General features: G+C 43.0%; 1 protein-coding gene across 1 annotated transcript in view; it reads right to left on the reverse strand.

Moving 5' to 3' along the window:
* Positions 1-911: 911 nt before the first annotated feature.
* LANCL2 (LanC like glutathione S-transferase 2) overlaps positions 912-20,016 on the reverse strand; it is a 29,878-nt gene continuing 10,773 nt past the window's right edge. Inside the window, exons 2-9 of the mRNA XM_074891675.1 lie at positions 19,013-19,130; positions 16,090-16,297; positions 13,739-13,886; positions 12,967-13,113; positions 9,344-9,526; positions 7,064-7,240; positions 3,717-3,789; positions 912-1,370 (exon numbers count right to left, since the gene is read on the reverse strand). Of these exons, the coding sequence (XP_074747776.1) occupies positions 1,255-1,370; positions 3,717-3,789; positions 7,064-7,240; positions 9,344-9,526; positions 12,967-13,113; positions 13,739-13,886; positions 16,090-16,297; positions 19,013-19,130 (1,170 nt within the window). The 3' untranslated portion in view covers positions 912-1,254. The remainder of the gene's footprint in view (positions 1,371-3,716; positions 3,790-7,063; positions 7,241-9,343; positions 9,527-12,966; positions 13,114-13,738; positions 13,887-16,089; positions 16,298-19,012; positions 19,131-20,016) is intronic.

The following is a 20,016-nucleotide window of genomic DNA, read 5'->3' on the forward strand; positions in this document are numbered from 1 at the left end:
CGAGAGCCTGCTACTCAGGAGCACCAGGAGGCAGGTTTAGTATTTCACAACCCCACCACGCTACAAGGAGAAGCAAAGCATTAGCAGCACAGTTAAAACTAAGGGCAAAGGGCCTTTTCTGTTTGGATTTGAAGATGAAATAAACTTCAGTTACAGCCCCCAGAAATGGTTTCATATTGCTCATTAATCTTCTGCAGCCTCCACAAGCAGCTGGTATTTATCGCTCCTGTCATACTGCATGGAGAGGGAGGGAAGGGCCCAGAACAAATCACCGCCTTGGTTCAGAAGCAACAGTCATCCTGAGTTACCAGCATGAGAAACGGCCCCGACGCCCTCCCTTACTCATTTGGATACTAGATGCTGCAGGACAGGTTTATTACAAATCCACGTAGAGGAGAGGAGAAGCACAGTTAGGGTGTCCCTGCCCTGCTGCTGGTGGCAGCAGGAGGTTAGTAGGGGTGACTCCAGCGGCAGCATAAGCTCATGCCATGGGATGGGGCTTCGCAGAGGTGGGGACGAGCGTCTCCACCCTGCTGTAAGTGCCTAACACACTAACCAGGTGCAGGTATCAAAGGATGCCTCTCTTTCAGGCTTTCAAAAAACCTCCCACAATGGCAACGAAAGGTAAGTCAAGGTCCCTTCCAACCTGCTAAGCTTCTGAAAAGAGAGGTATCTCTTCATCAAAAAAGGCTGATCTCCACCACCTTAGCTTCTAGGGACTGTGGAGAAAAATGCAGAAAAACATGAACATAAAAATGTTTTTCATCTCTTTTTAAAGTTGCCAGCTCACCAGTGGAGCTGGGCACCATCCTGCAGCGAACTCTCTGCCATCAGGTGGACCTCTCTGGGTAACCGCGCTGCAGAAAGCAACACTGCTGTTGTGAGTCATGCACGAAGGTACAGGACGGAGATTCACACAGAGACCAGCTTTTTGCTAACAACGAAAGACTCGGATCAACACACAACACCAATAAACATGCAGAGCATGTCAAAGACTTGAAGAAGACAAATACAACAGAAGAGAGAAAGTTCAAGACTTGACTTCTCTTGTCCTACATCTGAACGTGTCACTTGAACAAATTTAATGTGGCTTCTCCCATTCATGCTCTAATAACTTCATGGTCCTTTGGGCCAGGGCAGGTGAGAAAAGGGGTTTATCCATCCGTCCGTCGGTTCAGGGTTGAGTTGGTTCAGTATCAGAGGCACTAGACAGTCTCATCTCTTTTGGCATCAGTTTCCTTTCAAAATGATCTTTTAGCTGTCCTGTTCCACTTTGTTTTCCCTCCTTTGAGGTCCGAGTTCAAACGCTGGAAACTGGGAAGTCTCCGGTACTGAAATATCTGAGAGGAAGTGAATAGCTCCAGCCATGCCTAAAACATAATGAGAAAGAGATCTTTGTGCATCTTTGACATTAAAATAGCATAGTTGACAGCAAAGGCAAAAGCACATGCTTGAAAACCTCCCCACTAGATTTTTTTTTTTGAAGAGGTGAACTTAGGGCCTATAGAAAGGCAAGTTCATCTGTACTTTGCCCAGGAAACTGAGTTGCACTTCATGAGATCAAAGGCAAGAACCACAATCTCTCTGCTACCATCTTTTCAGCTGCACAACCTCAATGCTACTTCAATCAAGAAAAAGTAAATCCCAGTTTGGACTGTCCTTCAGAAATTGAGCAACTCTTGCTTGTCATTTCACTGGTTAAAAAACAAAGGCAAAACTTTATTATACTTGTGGTGCACAGATTCACAGAATCACAGAATGATCTTGGCTGGAAAAGACCTTGGAGATCATCCAGTCCAACCATTAACCTCACACTGACCGTTCTCAACTCCACCAGATCCCTCAGCGCTGGGTCAACCCGACTCTGAAACCCCTCCAGGGATGGGGACTCCACCCCTGCCCTGGGCAGCCCATTTCAACATCCAACAACCCCTTCTGGAAAGAAATACTTCCTAATATCCAGTCTAAACCTTCCCTGGCACAATTTGAGGCCATTCCCTCTTGTCCTATCGCTTGTTACTTGGTTCAAGAGACTCATCCCCCCTCTCTGCACCCTCCTTTCAGGGAGTTGTAGAGGGCGATGAGGTCTCCCCTCAGCCTCCTCTTCTCCAGACTAAACCCCCCCAGTTCCCTCAGCCGCTCCCCATCAGACCTGTGCTCCAGACCCTGCACCAGCTTCGTTGCCCTTCTCTGGACACGCTCGAGTCATTCAATGTCCTTTTTGTAGTGAGGGGCCCAAAACTGAACACAGTCATAGAGGTGTGGCCTCACCAGTGCCGAGTACAGGGGTAAGATCCCTTCCCTGTCCCTGCTGGCCACGCTAGTGCTGATTCATTTGTTCTCTGTTCATAAAGAGGTCACCCAGAGCTTGAAGCACCAACACCAGCATCACCTAATAAAACTCTTAGGGTGACAGACAACAGAGACACCCAACAGCAGGAGAGCATACAAATGCAAGCACAGTTCTATGATCAAGCTAAAATCCTATTTTATCCACAGCTAAGCACATAAAAACAAAGGAACCTTCCTAAATAGAGCATCTGATGCAAATGAAACAATTAAGACAGTCCCTTAAGACGCACATGCAACTTCCAGTGAAAGTGTGCTCATACATGCAGAATTGGACAACTTCACACACAATTTTGGCTACAAAAATCCCCCCAAAATTAAGACTTTTTTGTCTCAAATTTGGGACTTCTAGATTTTTCTAAAAAAATCACTGACATTGAAAAACTAAAATAAAACCTCTATGTGAGCATTAAAGCACAAATCATTCTATTCTTGGCACTACTTCACCTTCTCAACAAATTTCAAAGCTCTTATACAACAGATGGCATACCTGCTTTTTCACCCCTCTACAAGTGCATGCAAGGGAGCTCTAGGAATAAGAATACTTATACTTTTCTCCCTTAAACATTAAGACAATAATTCTGTATTAAGAAGGGATGCATATAACTACTGCTCTCTTGTGTTCACACCTTGGATTGGCTTATTTGTAAAATAATCTTATTAGGTTTGCTGTAATTTCACATATTTGTGATAGGTGGCACACTAGGCTCATTGTTCATGAAGCAGCAGTGCTACTTAAAATCCTACTTGGGTCTATGATTCCTTGGCTTCTGTGTTTCTAAAACGATAGGGAATAGAAAATAAATGACGAATACAAAGAAATACAAAGCTCTAGGGAAGAATTTAGGAACATCTTTGAATTTACAGAAAAGTCCCTAAGAACTCTGCGTTTCTTTTCTGTTCAAGTGATTTGGGTTCATATTAAAACTAGCTTTTCCTTGCTTTAGCATTGCAGCAGAGAAGGTCTAGTTCTGAAATGCCAGCAACTACTCTGAGACCCCCTACGCCAGCTGCTGCTCTGCCCAGTCCCTCTGCAACACCACCTAAGACAAAAACGTTGCCCCAACTTCTCTTTTGCTTTAAGCCAAGAGGCATCAGCTCAGCAGAATTTTATTCAAGAATAACAGTGGCACTGGCTTTACACTGGGAACTGCTGAAGTGCAACCAAAAGTGAATGATTTTCTTTTGTGTTTTTCTCCTCCCAGCCCTGGCCTTCTTTTAGGCAGATGTGCTGGTAGTGGGTGGGTCTATTTTTAATGGCAGAGGAGCCCACCATAGATTTCCCAACTCCTAAGCATGCACCAAAACTGGAAGGTTGCCCTTCTTTCCTCTATAATGCAGTACCATTTGCAACACCATCACTGTACCTTCAAAGAGAGAATAAGGTCGGTCAGGAATACGACATCCATGTGCACCATACTCCAAACACCATTCAGCAAACTGGAAAACATTTAAAAAAAAAAAAGATTATTTTTTATTTAAGATAGCGTAAGCAGAGACACAACTCAGACATGGCTGTCCAAGATCAATCTGTCCCACTCCAACCATGACAAGGCTGCCATGAGGCGTTAGGATATGTATCTCAAGAGCATGAGTTTCATAACAATGTAATTAGGTGGGCTGTACTTAACTCCGTTCTCTGCAAATCAACCCTGCTACACATCACTGAGAAATGCTGTGAAAACAGATACACCCATTTTCAAGGGCAAAATTTTTCTAATACTACATCAGTTTCTTAGCTGCTTTGGTGCTTAATTTATCCACATGCCCATGATTTAAGGTTGTTAATTGCATTTTGGTTTTCTTTCACTTCTGTGTACTAATTTAGAGCATTAAATCTCCAGATGCTATTATTTAGTTTTATTTATTTGCTCTCTCCAAGCCTGATGAGAAATCATTATAAATACAGTTAGGCAATTATGGTCATCAATATTTTGTTGCAGAAGATGAAATACCATTAAAAAGAGTTAACAGTGCCTTTCTTGGGCTTGATCATCACTGCTGCAGTAGCTACCATTAGACATATATGACTTATGAACCGCATGTGGATCAATTTAATAACAACCATCTATTTCTCCTTTATGACTCCTCAGAGCATAGAGGGGGCCACAAATTCCCCTGGCATTTCTGTACTTGGAAGCAAACAACTGCTTATTCAAAACCCAGTGCAAAGATTCCTGCAAAGCAAAGAAGTGAGAGGTCTCTCCCTGCTCCCCCTGCAATTTGGGCAACGTGCTAGCACACAGATCATCCTCCTAACTAGAGGGTGCCCTGGCTCTAGAGTTGGAGATATAGATATAGATATATACATATATATATATAGTTGGTTTGAGTATGCCCCCAGAGCCATCAATCTGTTCAACAGGAGGATGAAGGGTGGTATCTCCTCCCTTCTTCCCCCCACGCTCTTCTGTTTAAATGTTTACTGGGGGATGGATTTTTCTTTTCCTGGTAGGGATGTGCACATGTGTGTGAATGTCTTGAGGAAACCCAGCAAAAAACCCACAAACACAAACATTGTGGTCCATGCTGTTTTTGAGAACTGATGAAATATTTTTGCCCCCTGCCCCCCTCCGTGGGTATAAATCTTCAAACCAAGGTTTAATTCTGTGTGTAATCTCTTCTATGTGAGGATTGAACATGTTTATGGCATGTTTCTAAACTACAATAAATTCTTGCAACATCCACATCTTATGCATACTAGCCTTTATTATTACTGCCAGCCTGGGAACTGCAACAGAAATTAAAAAAATGCACCCCAGGCTACTGAAGCACAACCATCATTTACAAGTTCATAGCTTCAGCACAACTCACAGACCCAGTAAGCCACACTAATATCTTTGTTAAACCAAGGGGAAAAAAACCAGAAATCCCTTCTAAGCAGGAAGACATCTGCCATTATTTGTCACGTAGACTGGGCACACTTGCCATCAGCAGTGGCTTAATCACCACGCTGAGCAGCACAGGGCTCGGATGCTCTCTGTTGCCTGGAGCCCAGGATGCCGCAGCCCCTCTCCTCTCACAGGCAGGCCAGCAAGGAACGGCTCAGCCTCCTGGGACTCCATCTGATAACGCTGGAGAAAAGCTGCAAAGCCCAAAGTGAGAAGCACAAACCAAGGGTCTCTGTGAGCCATGGCCTTTCAAGCTTATTTGTGAAATAGTTCCATGGCTCCCAAGAGGTAACCAGGGATTCCTGGCCACATTCCTTCCCCTGGGCCTCATGTTTTTGGTGTGAACAAACACCCCTGGGAGGGGAACCATCTAGTTCTGCTCAGGCCTTTGCACACTTGCTTCTCTGCACGCTCTGGCTCAAAAAGGAAAGATTTCAAGAATGTCAGACAAGCTGATTCCTCTCCCTGTTTCAAGATTTCCCCTGTGAGAGCCCGAAGGGCCTGACTGAATGCTGGAGACGCTTAAAAGGCAGAATGGCTGCAAATCTGCTGCCATACCTGACTATACTGTGCACCTCCAGCAAATGGTCTTTGGCCACTGTGCCACATCTTCCTTCTCAGAGGGGTTTCAGGGACATAACCGAGCCTCTGCCTTCTTTGGCTTTGAAACGGATACGCATGCTTGTCCCTAGCTTGGTATGGAAGAACGTCGGGGCTCTCTTGGGCCAGAAATGCAGCACCAACAGGAGTTGCCCACGCTGCACAGAGCCATGGAAGATGTACTAGCACTGAGGATGGCAGCGACAGCCCGACAGCTGTGCCAACAACAATGCCTGCTCGGTGCCATGGCTCATGCGCCAGCAGTGGGTCAGCCCACAAGAAATGAAGTCACACATTTGCTGTGGGAGTGCTAGCAGGTTAATTATGTTCTCTAGGATGCAGGTGTGCCCACAGATGTCCTCATGGAGTGAAGCTTTGGTCACTGTGAGACAAGCAGCAACTTTTTAAAGCTCTGCTGACAGTGGAGATGAATACAATAGCTTTACATATGGCTAGCGCTCATCTGAAAGCACCTAAGAAGCAACTCATCAAGTTTCCCATTGCAATACTTTTGAAAAGCTATGTATGCAATATGAGACCTAGTATCAGTGAATTAAGCTGGGAAAAACAACAAAACAAAACAAACCAAACACGTACAAAACAAAGGTCTTATGAGATGAGGAAACAGAGGCAGAGAAAGCCTTCTCCTTCAGTAACTGCTAGGATAGTCAGAGCTGATAGCAGAACCTGGACAACTCCAGTGGAAAAATTCTGAGTGTGTCTTTCTCTGCAATTTGTATTAATGAAAAAAAAAAAAAAATCTAAGTGATTTAATAACTGCAATTCAGAGCTCTAAAAGCCCCAAACAGACACTAGTCTGAAAACAAATAATTACAAAAGACTACAAAACAGTATTGCTTGAGGAGCTGAGGACAACAGCGGATGTCTCAATGGAATAATTAGCACCACATAACATTAGACCGTAATTTTTCAGGCAGGCTGATTTTCAAACTCTATTTTCTTCTGAATATGTGTTTAGTTCCTCCCCCCTTACAGAACATTTGGGTGTTTCACTCTGTGTATTAAGACGGTGCGTGCCCCACGTACACAGCTGAAGCCACCCAGTCGAAGTGTGAGTAAAGGGGAACAACTGGCAGGACCCCGTTGTCCCAGCCAGCTCCAGCTCTAGCACACAACAGCCTACTGCGATCACAGTTTACTCTTGCACGGGTGTTACGACGTGAAATGGAATAGTAATTTTGTTGGGATGCTGCAGAGCTCACCTTGCAAGCTCGGTAGAGGTACTTTTTGTCCTGAGTTAGGTTATAGAGAGACAAGAAGGAGTAGCCATTGCCAGCAGTACCATGGCAGATCCCGTATCCTTTTCTCAGTAAACCTCTCTGCCAGATGACATCGCTACAATCCATAGCATCTTTCAAGTATTTATCCTCTTTAAAAGTCTGTGAAATAAAAACAGAGAATAAACACACATAAATTGAAATACTAATGAAAACAAAAGGCAGCTGAACCTGGGAGACATTTTGCTGTTGGTGTGGGGTTCTTCCATGTACCATTTATTTTGAATTTTAATAATCCATTCATCATCAACTTGCCTTTCTTTTCTTACTAAGTTGTTTCTCCTTTCCCTGCATGGAAAAACAAAGAACTTCTCAAAATTTTGTTTCTGAAATCAGGACCCCAAAGGAAAAGCTCAAGTTCAAGGCCCTTGGTTCTACAACCCATAATCTATTTGAAAGGGTACATGGTCCTTTTTTGCTTCTCCCCTCCATTCCAAAACCACAACATCATTTGGTTTGAAATACAGAAACGTAATTCTTGCCTCCAAGAAATGTAACACAGAATACTGGCCATCAAATCTGTTCCTGAAGGGCTAGGGCCTGGTCATCCTGAGTAATTCTTCCTGGCTACTCATCATCTGCCTTCAATTCCATGTCAAAAATGCACAAGAATATCTCTTTGCATAGCACAGGGCTCTTTTCTCTGTCACAAGTACAAGTACGAATCACCTTGATTAGTATTTGTATTGGAAATACTCAGAAGCACTAACCAGTTTGGGCAAAGGATCAGTTTTGCAAAGTTTATTGCAACTGAAGTGCATTTTGGTCCCGAAGAGCCCGTCAAGAGAGCAGAAAACAAAAGCGAGTTATTTAGCTGAAGACCACCAGACTTCCACCTTTATAAGGCTACTTTTTTGCTCCCTTTTGCCTAAGTCACTCTACAGATCAACAAAACAACAACAAAAAACCCCAGTAACTGATGCACTACTGTAGACTTAGTCTTCTAGAGATGCCAGGCTATTTAATGATATAATAGAAGCAATTAACATGCAAGATTCTTAAATCCACAAACTTGATAAAGGAAGTCCCTCTCTGAACAGGGTTTGTCAGCTACTTAGCTGCAACATTTCAAATTGAGGCCTGGCGACAGCATTTGACTTCCAGGACAAGCACTGCCGTCTTATCACAAGTCCCTGTGCTTGGTATGAAAGCACAGCCACCAAAACATACTCCAGATTTTCTTATTGCTTCTTCTAAAAGCAGACTATAAAGAATGAAAGAAAAGCATCAAATGCCACATCACCTTAAACATAAAAAGAGGTCAGAAAGGAGACTGCTAAACAGAACATGGTCCTATCCCTCTTATCTCCTGCAAAACGTTTTGTGCTGGGGAAAGCATGGCATGGACAAAGAAGGGGCGGGAGGGGGAATAAAAAAAAAAAAAAAAAGTCGTCTCTGCAGTGTTAAGTCAACCTCCTACCACAGTGCAAAGAAAAAGCAACTGCGATTGCTGCTACATTCAGCAATGCTGTAAGAGATTTACAGTTTGCATTTCAGGTAGCAGCATGAGTAATTATTCCATAAACCAAGCCTGCTTTTCATCAGCCCACCCAGAGACCGACCAGGGAATCTGCCAAGGAGGGCTGTCAAAAGCAAGAATCAATTTGCATAAGTTTAATTAAATGGCATACTTTCAAATGTCATGCAAATCAGAAGCACACAACACAAGAGAGATAGCAAACCTAGTTAAGGATGGAGAAGAGCAAACAGTAGGCTTGTTGTAGCTCAGCGGTTGTACTTATGCCCTAGAAGGGGCCTGGGATCTTTGCTCTGACACTGGGTCCTCAAGCGCTGTATCTTAATAATGGAGTAATTTATGGAAGACTTTCTTCGGCAAGACACATGAACCCACGCTTTTGAAAAGCAACATAATTCTTAAAACTCTTGGGATGAAGATTCAAAGAATTTAGGTCAATGTTCTCACACCCAGGGCTCTGATATCAAATTGTTTAAATACATGGCCCTTTTCCAAGAAAGCCTGAAGTCTAGTAACTACTAGCACCCTGAGAAGTAACTTTACCCACTTACTTCCTCTTTACAAACATATCTATGTGAGTATTTTGAGATTTTTAGGTGCCTAGCCTAGCGTTCTGGTTTGAAAACCTGGATCTAGAAAGACGTAAAATGCCTTACAGTCCAACATGCAGGCCTGCATACAGGTGTCTCTGTAAAAACAGAGCTCTATATGAACATAGAACGACTCACCTTATAAGCTTGCATGAGCATGTGGATGACTCCAGGGGCACCATGGCACCAGTGAACCAGTCTGTCAGTCTCATTGCTCAGCGACGATGGGTAATTCCCAGATCTGAATTTTTTATGACGCACATAGTCAATGCTTGGCTTCACCAGCTCTGTCAGGGTCTCCTGGTCCACATTTGCAATTGGCTAAAGAAAACATTAAAAAAACCACCACCAAAACCATAGACAGAGGTAGTAACAAATTGGGTATCAACGCTTAATTCTACGACTATTTTGAAGTATCCTACATATGTGTCCTTGATCCAAATACTCTGAATCACTTCATACAGATTTAATTAATGTCTGCTTACAATACCCTCGTGAAGAGCATTTTTACAGCTACTGTAGAGACAAAGAAACTGGGGCACCAAGTTGTTACCTGTCTTACTGGAGGTGACACAGAAAGACTATGGAAGAATTCAGAACAGAATATGGATTTCAAGGCTCCCAGGCCTCTCTTTATACCTTAAAATGGAGAGAACACTTACAGGAGAAAGATGGTTTTATAGCTACGTTGCTCACAGTAAACAAAACACAAAGGGTTATGCATTTTGTTTTAAAAATAACTAACGTAGACAAACCTGTCCTATTTCCTAATAAATGAAGAAGAGTGTATGTAGTGGCATACCTGGCACAGGTTTATGAAGGTTAAAGTTCTCCATCATAAAACTCCCTGGAGCTATGGGCTATAAATCTGCATTTCCAATTTCAGAAGCAACAGCTACTCCTCCAGGTAGCTAAACATCTTTGTACTACAGACCCATCTTTAGACTGCTCTTCTGAATTTTCATTCTCATTTCTTCTATTTAGTTTACATCCTTGTCAGAAGGAGAATATATCCATCAACCTGAATGCTCTTTGTAAGTGAAGGTTTAGAAGCTGAGTATCTGTAGGGTCTGCAGTTGTCCTTTGTTGGCATTCCCTCCTCTACCAGCCCGTTTTACAGTATTTGCATAACAGAGCTCTCTATTTTTACACAGCCTACCCGATTTCTGGAATTCTTGCAAGCTGTGGGAATAACTGCAAAAAATGGAGGCTACAGGAGCCTAATAACTGAGCTTATTTTTTTAAATAACTTGTCTTTGTTGCTGACTCGATGTCATACAATTTCACCATTTCCCAGCAGCTCCAGCACATCTGCATTCAATAGGTGAGCACACTGCTACAACTGACAGTCTTACAGCCAAATGAAAGACGACTTTCAATAGCTGTATTTTCAGTAACCTAAAAAACCCAAAAGCCTCTATTTCACCTCAGCCAGGAAAGCTTTGTCAGACTTCTACCTACCAGGTCCCTCAAGCAAACTCCACCTCTGCACTTTTCTGAGTGGAACAGAAATCTTCAGGCTGCTAATACGAAGTACACCTGAATACAGATTTACCTGAATATAGCTTATCACGAAGAACACCCTGGAGCTGATCATCCCTCACTCAGATGCTGACCTATGGGGTAGGGAGGCTCTGGGGAAAGCTTTTTTTCGGGGCTCTGATTTCATGCTGCACCCCTGCAGCAGAAGACAAAGCGGAAGGGCACCAGCAATAAATGCCTTCAGTCTTGAGCTGCACAAGGCAAGCCCAGCCCATCTGTCCTTGGGAGATAAATCAAAGAAGAGCAGAGCTCTTTACAAACCTCCTCACCTTGTGCCTCTGAGATCCGAGTACAAGTGAGCTCTTTGCTCAAGCTGCTGAGGTTCCCAGCACCAACTTCCAACAGCAATCCCTTGCTAGCACTTCAGAATTCCCCCTCTACCTCCTGGATGAGTTATTTAACACCGCTGAGCTCTTACTCTTCCAGTAGCCTTCTGTAAATACATCCAGCGGTACATGTTTCCTCATAACGGTGTTGTACTGAAATGAAGATCAGTGACCTTCACATCTTAGGTGCTATGTTGGGCAACCAACCACTCAACAAACCATCTTCTGAATTCTTTGCTGAAAATACAGAAAAATTCTCCTCATTTGGCGTGGGAGGGATGGGGAAAGGATGGACTTCGATATGCCATCTTCTTCTGCAGGGGATGACTCAACCCTGCATGACTCACAATATTTAACGTACAGTGAAAAGACAGTAATCTAATGCTGCATAAACAATGACTTTGTGGCAATTCTTAAAAGCAGTAATTATACATAAAGAAAAAGATAGTTACGATTTTAACATGTAGACAGAATAGCTTCTGCTTAAACCAAAAAGCGCTGTGCAATTATTTCTGCTATCAGCCTTGAAGAGTAAATGAAGGATGGAGCCTTTAAAGAGGCTTCTTTACAGGACCGGATGTTTCTCCGAAAATCTAGCAGGGAAAGAAAAATGGAAGCCAGAAAGATGAGGGAGCCAGAATGGGGTGGACAACTTTGCTGAAGAAAGCAGGAAGTGAAGACAAGGGCACAGTAAATCAGAGCTGCCTGAGGCCCCAGTGAGATGGTCACTGTAGAAAATGGTTGTAGTGAGGTTAAGACATGCCCCCAGGGTAGCAGAGCAGTAGCCACTTCCACAGCAAAGTCAGCAGCTTTAGCCCGAGCTACTGGTGGAAGTGGTGTGAGCTAATCTGAAACAGATGGGGAGAAGTCACAGCATCTTTTGCAAATGAGGAACAGCTGAGCAGTGGCAACACCAAATACCAGCTCAGTCACTTTTGCAGTGAACATTTGTACGCAGTTTCAGGGCTTAGAGGATGTACAATCCTTCCACTTGCCTGAAGGAAAGCCATTCTGCATGAGCTGGTAAGAAAATTAACATTTACAAAGATGCACAGACTGGCAGAGCCCTTAAAAACCAGAAAAAGATAAAATACAAATTTTGCAGCTCTATGGCCATCTTCTGTAATGAATCTTAAGGCTCTTTTTCCAGATTCTACAACAGAAATAAGACATACAGGTCTGTTTTGAAAAACATCATAATCCTTTTGGAGAATCTCAGGGCAGGGGGGAATGGATTTAAGGGTGGGAAAGAGGAGGTATACAAAAGAGAGGAATCTCACTCAGGACAACAGAAAGAAGAGAGCAGGGGTCATAATGCACTAAGGAACATCAGATGTTTGGGGGAGAGATAGAAGGCATAATGAAGAGAAGGAACATCTAAAGAATAAATGCATACTGAAAACTAACGTGTCTTTTAAGGATAGTCTTCCAAAAGCTTTAAGAGAGTGGAAAAAAAAGTCACTGGAGAAGAGAGGAAGGGCATAAAGGGCAGTACAGGAGGCACCAGCAGTGCACTCATTTAAAAATAGCAAAAAATTGAAGAGTGAAGGATGGTAAGTGAATAATTAGCTGGTCTAACTGTAGGCACCAGAAGAAGCAAGTATGAGGATGAGGGAAAGCACCTCACTGCCTCTACTGATGATAGAAAACTTCAGCTCCTGGAACGCCAGTGCTCTGAACCACAACTCAAGGGTTAATTCACTCTAATGGGAGGATACCCAAGTCTGCTACCAGGGCATCTCTGCACAGTTCTGTGCCGCAGAGTCTAACTCCAATTTTTGAGACCCTGCCCCAGCACAGCACTGCACATTCATGAAAGCTGAAGGTAAGATCTTCTGATGCAAAACAAGAAATCACTGGTGTTTCAACCCAGCCCACAGAAGACACTCTTACCTGCATAAGCATGTAATAGATCCCAGCCACACCGTGGGCTGCTCCAACATATTGCTTCCTGTGCCACTGGTACAAGAGAGGGCAACGCTCTGTTTTCCGCTCCTCCTTCGAAAAATTTTTCCCCGATTCAATAATAGCATCTATTACCTAAGAAAGAGAACACACCCCTTCCGTCTGTCTCGCTTGCTTTGATTCAGAGGGTTTTGTTTTGTCATGACTAAAACCACAGTAAAGAATAAGCCACAGTAAACAGTGAGGGGGCAGTAATATTGAATTCATTTGGATTTCAGAGTTGAGGTAGAAATGGAATTTTTCCTACATGATGAAATCACTTATATTTCTAGGAGCAGAAATTTAATATATAAATATTTCTAATCACTTTCTCCAGGCCTGCCTTCTCTGCTTCTGGTATCTACAGAATAGTCGTCTATCTTCCCCACACTGAATTCTCCTTCTTTTCACTTAAACACTTCCACACTTCTGTCTTAAGGTTTTTTATAACAATTTCTCATCCTTAAATGCTCCAGAACTAGTTACATATTAGATAGATTTCCATGGCAGGCCCTGGACCCACCCGCACTGGCCTGTCTCAGTCCCAGCTGGGCAGCAGGGAAAGGGGGAAGAGATTGGAGGGATGGATAAGACTGAGTTTCCAGTTCTAGGTCCCTTCTCCTCTCCAGCATCTCTCTCTTAATCCCTTGAATTATACAAAGGAGTGATTCCAGTTCAACCTCACTGATGCTGTGGCACTAGAGGGAGAAAAGTATCTTACCTCTTTGATAACTGACTGTGGGACAGTGTCAGGACCAATTTCAGTATTCAGGTACAGCAAGGCGTACAGGTAACCTGCTCTGCCATAAAGCAGCTCATCTGGAAGTTCAGCATCTGCACTTATAACTGTCCTTTGGAGCTGTAACAGCCTGCATCAGACAAGGAAGGTGGGGAGAGAGAGCATCTTCTCTAGAGACCATACTGGGCTACGTATTGTACAAGCCATCAATCAAACCAGAAGCAGAAGGAGCGCCGAAGCCCCACCGCTTCCCTTCAGCCATCCCCAGTTCAGCTGACTGCCAGGTTTACTCACAGGAGCTCTGTCCCTGCCACCCCTCACAGACAGGCAACTCTGAGCCGGAGCCAGGCGAGCATTAGTGCAACTATCAGGTTTTCGTGCAGACAGAAATGTTGTATGGATGCAGGGCGGGGGCTGGAGGAGGCTGGAGAGCTACTCCAACAAATAGGGAAACATCCTGGAGCCTCTGGGAATTTCACCTAAGTGAGGACCCTTAATTGTAGATGTGTAAGAGGGAAAAACCAAGACCCAATACCACCATACAGCACTCCCCCTCCCTGGATAACATGTTGTCTCAAATGTTTAGCAGCTCGATTTTGAAAAGCAGACTGCTATTACGTGCACATATTGCCTTTAGCAATTAAAAAACCACCATGGGTTGGCCATCGCAACTCTCATTTGCTCCAAAGAGACTCCCTGCTATTACTACACCAGTCTGCATCAGCACCGAGGTGGAGCAAAGATCTGCTTTCCTGCCCACTCCCTCCCTGTCTCTTCCTATCTTTTGTGATTAAATTGGCCATTAGATGAAATCGTGGAGATGATGACATTTTAAACTGGGGGAGGGGGCAAGACCATCTGGATTAAGACTAAATTCAATTCCCAGATCCCCCCAGCCACAATTACTTGACAGAAATGTTAGCATTAACATCACGATGGAGCAAAAACACTGACCCCAATCGCTTGTTTATGCTGTCACTGCTTATTAATACCAGGGAAAAGCCACTCACAAAAGCAAGTTTTATATTATCGTTCCTTTCTTGGAACTATGGTTTGGATTTAGAATTAAATTATTTTCTTTTAAACTGTCCACTATTAAGTTTTCTTATTCAAATCCTACAGCTGGACAGCTCAAGGTAAAAAGTTAAAAGTGCAATCATAGACTGCATTTGGATATCTATAACATACCATTCAGCTGGTATCATGAATATATTTGTAAACAAAATAGGAAGGAAAGAAACAAATAGTCAAACTAACCTCCTCTTCAGTCCGCCTCCTAGAAATTACTTTGCAAGGAGAGGCGAGACTAAAAGATTTATTGCTAATCTCATTTTGCTATACTCATGCTTCATGCCTTCCAAGCACCACCACTGTCCTAGCTGCATCCAAAATGACATGCCCAAGTCATGGGTAAAGGCAAAAAAACCCCAAACCTACCACACATTTCAAAACTGAAATATTCATTCAGCAACAGCAGCAAAGTTTAATCACACCAGGATTCTAGATTAGAAAGAGACCAATTATATTCCCAAATTTAAAGCAGAAAGGAATAAGGCTAGTCCTCAAATTCTGGCAGGCTAAGGTATGCTGCTGGACCACTAGCGGGTGGATTGCTGGTGCTGAATGTGAATCCCACAGGGCTCCAGTGCTTCCAGCCCTCACTGGGACAGCAATCAGCTCCATACCAGCAAAGGGACAGTCAGTTCTCCAAGGAAACTCTACATCCAGATGGGATTTCTCAAGACATTTGTTACCTTTAGATTACTTTGAAAAGGGGCTTGAATTTTTTCAGGCTACCCTTCATATGCTCTGACCTAATTAAAGCCCTTGTCTTTGACAGTTCAGCAAAGACCTCCTCTTTCTTTTATTAATTCTTTGTTACAGATCAATCCGATGTACCATGTTTCTGTCTGGATATTTCCAGATCCCTGCAGTGTACGTGTTTTGTAATGAAACTACAATTAAGACCCACTCTTTACAGGAAGCATCACATACTGCACAAGCACTACATATTGCTGATGACAAGCGTGCAGCTTTTGTTAAATGTCACTTCAATGTGACAAAATCAAAACGTGCATGCACTACAGATATGCCCAGGACATCCTGTCTTTACAGCGATAGAGGACTCAAGATAACCCACTAAATACAAATCAAGCATAAGCCAGCTCTAATAAAGATAAAGCCTATTTTGTATTCTTCTACTGAAAATGTATCAGGGGAGAAAGTGTCTCCATTTTTTTAATCCTGTCCTCCAAAACTCCACTTGATAATGTTACTGAACCAGTGCTCTCTACAAATGAAAGGCATGACTTTTTCCACCATCAACCACTTACTTGGCAACACATTCTTTAGATTCACTGTCGTTTTTCAGCTTGTGATAAACCACTGCACCCACTGCCAGTGGCCCAGCATCACCACAGAGGAAAGTAACTCTTCTGCCATTCAGATTGCGAAGGATTCTCTTCACATAATCAAGAGATCGCTGCAAATGGCTCTGGTTTTTTGTGACACGGTACAGTTGCAGATATAAAAGGGCAATACCTGGAACAACCACATGATAGAGATAGTTTCACTTATTTTTCCCTTGAAGTATAGCATACTACCCTCTTTAGAGACTCTGAACCAGTAACTCAAATGCGAACGGGTATTTGGGCAATTATAACACGTCAGCCAAAGGCCCTAGCCTATGCAATGGCAAGGCATCAGGCCATCTATTTTGATTACATTTCAATTTGGATTGTGACAAAAATAAATAAATAAAAAAAAATCAGACTGAAGCCCAATGGTAGACTCACAATTTGCAGAGAACAAAGAAAATTCATGACATCGGCACCACAGCTTGGTGAAGAAATCACTGAAGATTCAAAAGCTTGGGCTAACAAGCATGTATATGATCAAGTACATCGACTGTACAGTACTCACCTATTATATGCAAGAAGTGACTTATTTTTCATTTGATTTGTAAAAGGATCTTTTTGTGATTTTTTGGATTCAGCTTGCCAAGTTCTTTATAACCCTTAAATGTATTTCACAAGATTATGAGCTTTGACAAATTAATCTGGTTTGTAAAAGCCAGAAAGCAAACATGTCCTCAGAGAATGCTGGAAGGCAATATAAAGCTTCACTCCATTAAACTCATCAGGTAGTTGTACATTAAAACAAAACCAAACCAAACCTTAAAAATAGCAACAGTGTAGACTGAAGAAAGTGAAACAAATCCATGTAAGTGGATGTTTATTGGCCAATTGCAAGCATACCTGTGCAGAAGCAAAACATTCACCTCCAGATGGTACTGGAAATCAAACTCATTTCTGAACAGGGAGGGCAGTCTCCCGAGTCACAGCTAAAGCCAAGTGCACACAAGGCCCACTTGGCTCCACAGAGAGGCCACCTGAGGAGTACAACAACAGCACCACAAGAGCGCTGGTACATCCTCAGATGTTCTCCGGACTGGCTTTGAACAGGCCTTTCTAGATGAGTCCACGAGGAGAGCTGCAGAGCTTGGGCTATTTACTGGGATTTCTGTAACCTTTTTTATGTTGCAACAAATGTGCAGATATCTGGGCTTGATCAAAGGATGATCAGAAAAGTAGCCATGAGGTCCAGTTCATCCAGTCCTTCCTTGTGCAATACCCTTGAAATGGCTCCTTCAAGATGTCTGGCACATACAAAGAGTACTTGTATAAGCAAGATGGACTCTAACATGAGTCCTGCGACTGTTACGTGCCACCAGTACGTGCTCCAAGATTTTTAAGATGTTTCACAAAGTACAAGCCAATGCTCAGGACTGTACTGCCAGTAGGATTTGTCTAGACTTGATACAAAACAAGCAGGGCAGTTGTTTTCAGCATTGCTTTTACCTTCTGATTTGCACACTAGCAAAATGCTGCAAGGAGCAAGTATCTGCACTATTTTAAAAGCCAGATCATTTAAATATTTTTATCCAAGGTCATTTCCATAGGAGCCTTGAAAGAAGTTTACAACTTGGAATAGACACTGCTGGCAATCCTTCTACAGAACGGAAAAACCCCACTCTCATTAGACTGAGTTACTTGTTCATATATCTTCTCATTTCAGCTAATGATGGCTGTGTTACTTTTAGCTTATGACTCATTTTAAGCAAGCTCTGGTTTATCAGCCGTAACTTCAGTTGTCAGTCATAGTGTCAGAATGCAGCTCTCCCCCCACCTCTGGAGATCTTCTGCACTCACTTAGCAGCCACTCACTTCAGACCTTGAAACACATCTACCATTTAAGTCTGAGTTGTCTAAAACTTCCCCACCCATCCACCCACAGCACCATCTGTACTGAAACATCAAGAAGAAAGCAAAGAAATTTTACCCTTTCACTGCCATAATTAAGCCTGAACATGGGCAAAACCTGGAGAGTTTTTCCAAGCTGCTCCCCCTCACCACACAAAGATAAAAGAGCCAATCTCCTCAGGGCACATTTCAAACATGCTGTGCTAGAAGCGTAAGCGTGAGCTAGACAGAGCAGGAATAGAATGCGCCATTGTAATAGCAAACTGGCACTTAAGAGGTCTAGACGGAAAAGCATTTTGGCAGCCTGAAGAGCAGTGGCCGCATCAGACTTGACAACTGCAGGCTCTGCCTAAAGGATGAGAAAGGCTCATTCACATCTGGACAGCATCAGTGATGCGATGCTAAATGAACGACTGTGCCTAGCAATAACCAGTGCTTGCACATGCCTGTTTATCTTCATGAACTTCACAGCCTTGCAACCCCACCTCCATACTCCTCCCTCCTCAGACGCTCATTTTACCATTTTTGTACAGACAGAACAAGAACAGTCAAACTATCCATATTCCAGATTTTAAGGCTCCAAGCTCCTGGGCACAGAACACCTCTCCCCAGCCTACCTCCCCCCAAGGATGAGAAGATGTTGTTACCATTAGACAACTGCTAACTAATAGTCAGTCGAACAGAAGAAGGTGAAAACAACTCGTTTTAAGAAAACCTTAAAGAAACAAGAGGTAAGCTGAAAAAGCAGATGTAGAAAATTCACTCCTTCTGCAAGACAGACATCTCCATATACAAAAGCCAATTATCTCTCTGAAGTCAAGGGAAGTCATTCCAGACAGTAGTGACCAAGGGTCCAGAGTTAAAAGAAACCACCTCACACAAATGCCTGTATCAGAGTATTTCTGCTGCTCCTATGAGAATATCAGAACCTCCTCCTGTGAGTAAACTCAATTACATTATTTGACAAAAACCACTCAAATTCTAGCTTTCTCACCAGTCCAACCAGTATAAGCAGAGCAATCATGTGGATCTGCTGTCTTCAGCCCTTCCTCCATTTGTTGCAGAAGGTCCTTGATTTTTGCCTGGATCCGTTTTGAGAACCGAGCACTGACCTGAAAACAGGAGACAGGAGAAAGGGAGTGAGTCAGAAAAAGAAAAAATCCAAGAACGCAAACTGTCTGCTCCACTTTCTCGTTTGGGAAAAAAAAAAACCAAAAGAGCAACAACAACAAAAACACCAAACAAAAAATAACCAGGGAATAAATACTACATGCAGCAATCAGTGTCACGCTGGTTCACCTTAAGTGTGTCCCATGTAACGCATTCTGATTACATATTAGAGTAAGTTACTAGTATCTACATTAGACAAAAATTATCTGGGGAGGCTTTCAAGTCACATGAGGAGTAGCTATGGACACTGTGACAGTATGTAATTATATGCTGCCTCTTATCTCAGGCTCTTAATACAGTAAGCAAAGCTTCTCTGAGCTGAGTAGAAGGTGAACAGAAGCAAATGGAAGACAACCACCCACTGCCACTCCACGGGCAAGTACTCCACTCACTCCACTCAAGGGTCCTGGTACCAAGACCACGTTATGGATGAACACAGCAGAGTGAACCTACAAGCCCCATGTTATAGCTGCTTGCTCTCATCACAAGGTCCCTGCACACCCTTCCTGGGACTGTGGAGCAGGAAATAGCTAAAGGAAAATAAATGCTAATATTTGAGACAATCAAGTCAAAGACAAGCCATCTTTAATGATGTGCTCAATCACATCATCAATGATGCATTCACATTTTCTTCTTAAATCCAAGACTTTTTTTGATGTCTCAGTTTGTGATCACCACATGGAGGTCACCTAAATGCCCTTCCTCCTGCTCCTTGCTCTCTCCTCTCCCCAAAACACTATTTGGACTGACATGCTTTATCATGAGAGGAAGTTGTTAAACGCAGTAATGTATTAAAAGAACAACTACCTAAAAGAAAGAGCCAGACAC

Source organism: Strix uralensis, chromosome 1 (genome assembly GCF_047716275.1).
Source record: "Strix uralensis isolate ZFMK-TIS-50842 chromosome 1, bStrUra1, whole genome shotgun sequence".
NCBI classification, from domain to species: Eukaryota; Metazoa; Chordata; class Aves; order Strigiformes; family Strigidae; genus Strix; species Strix uralensis.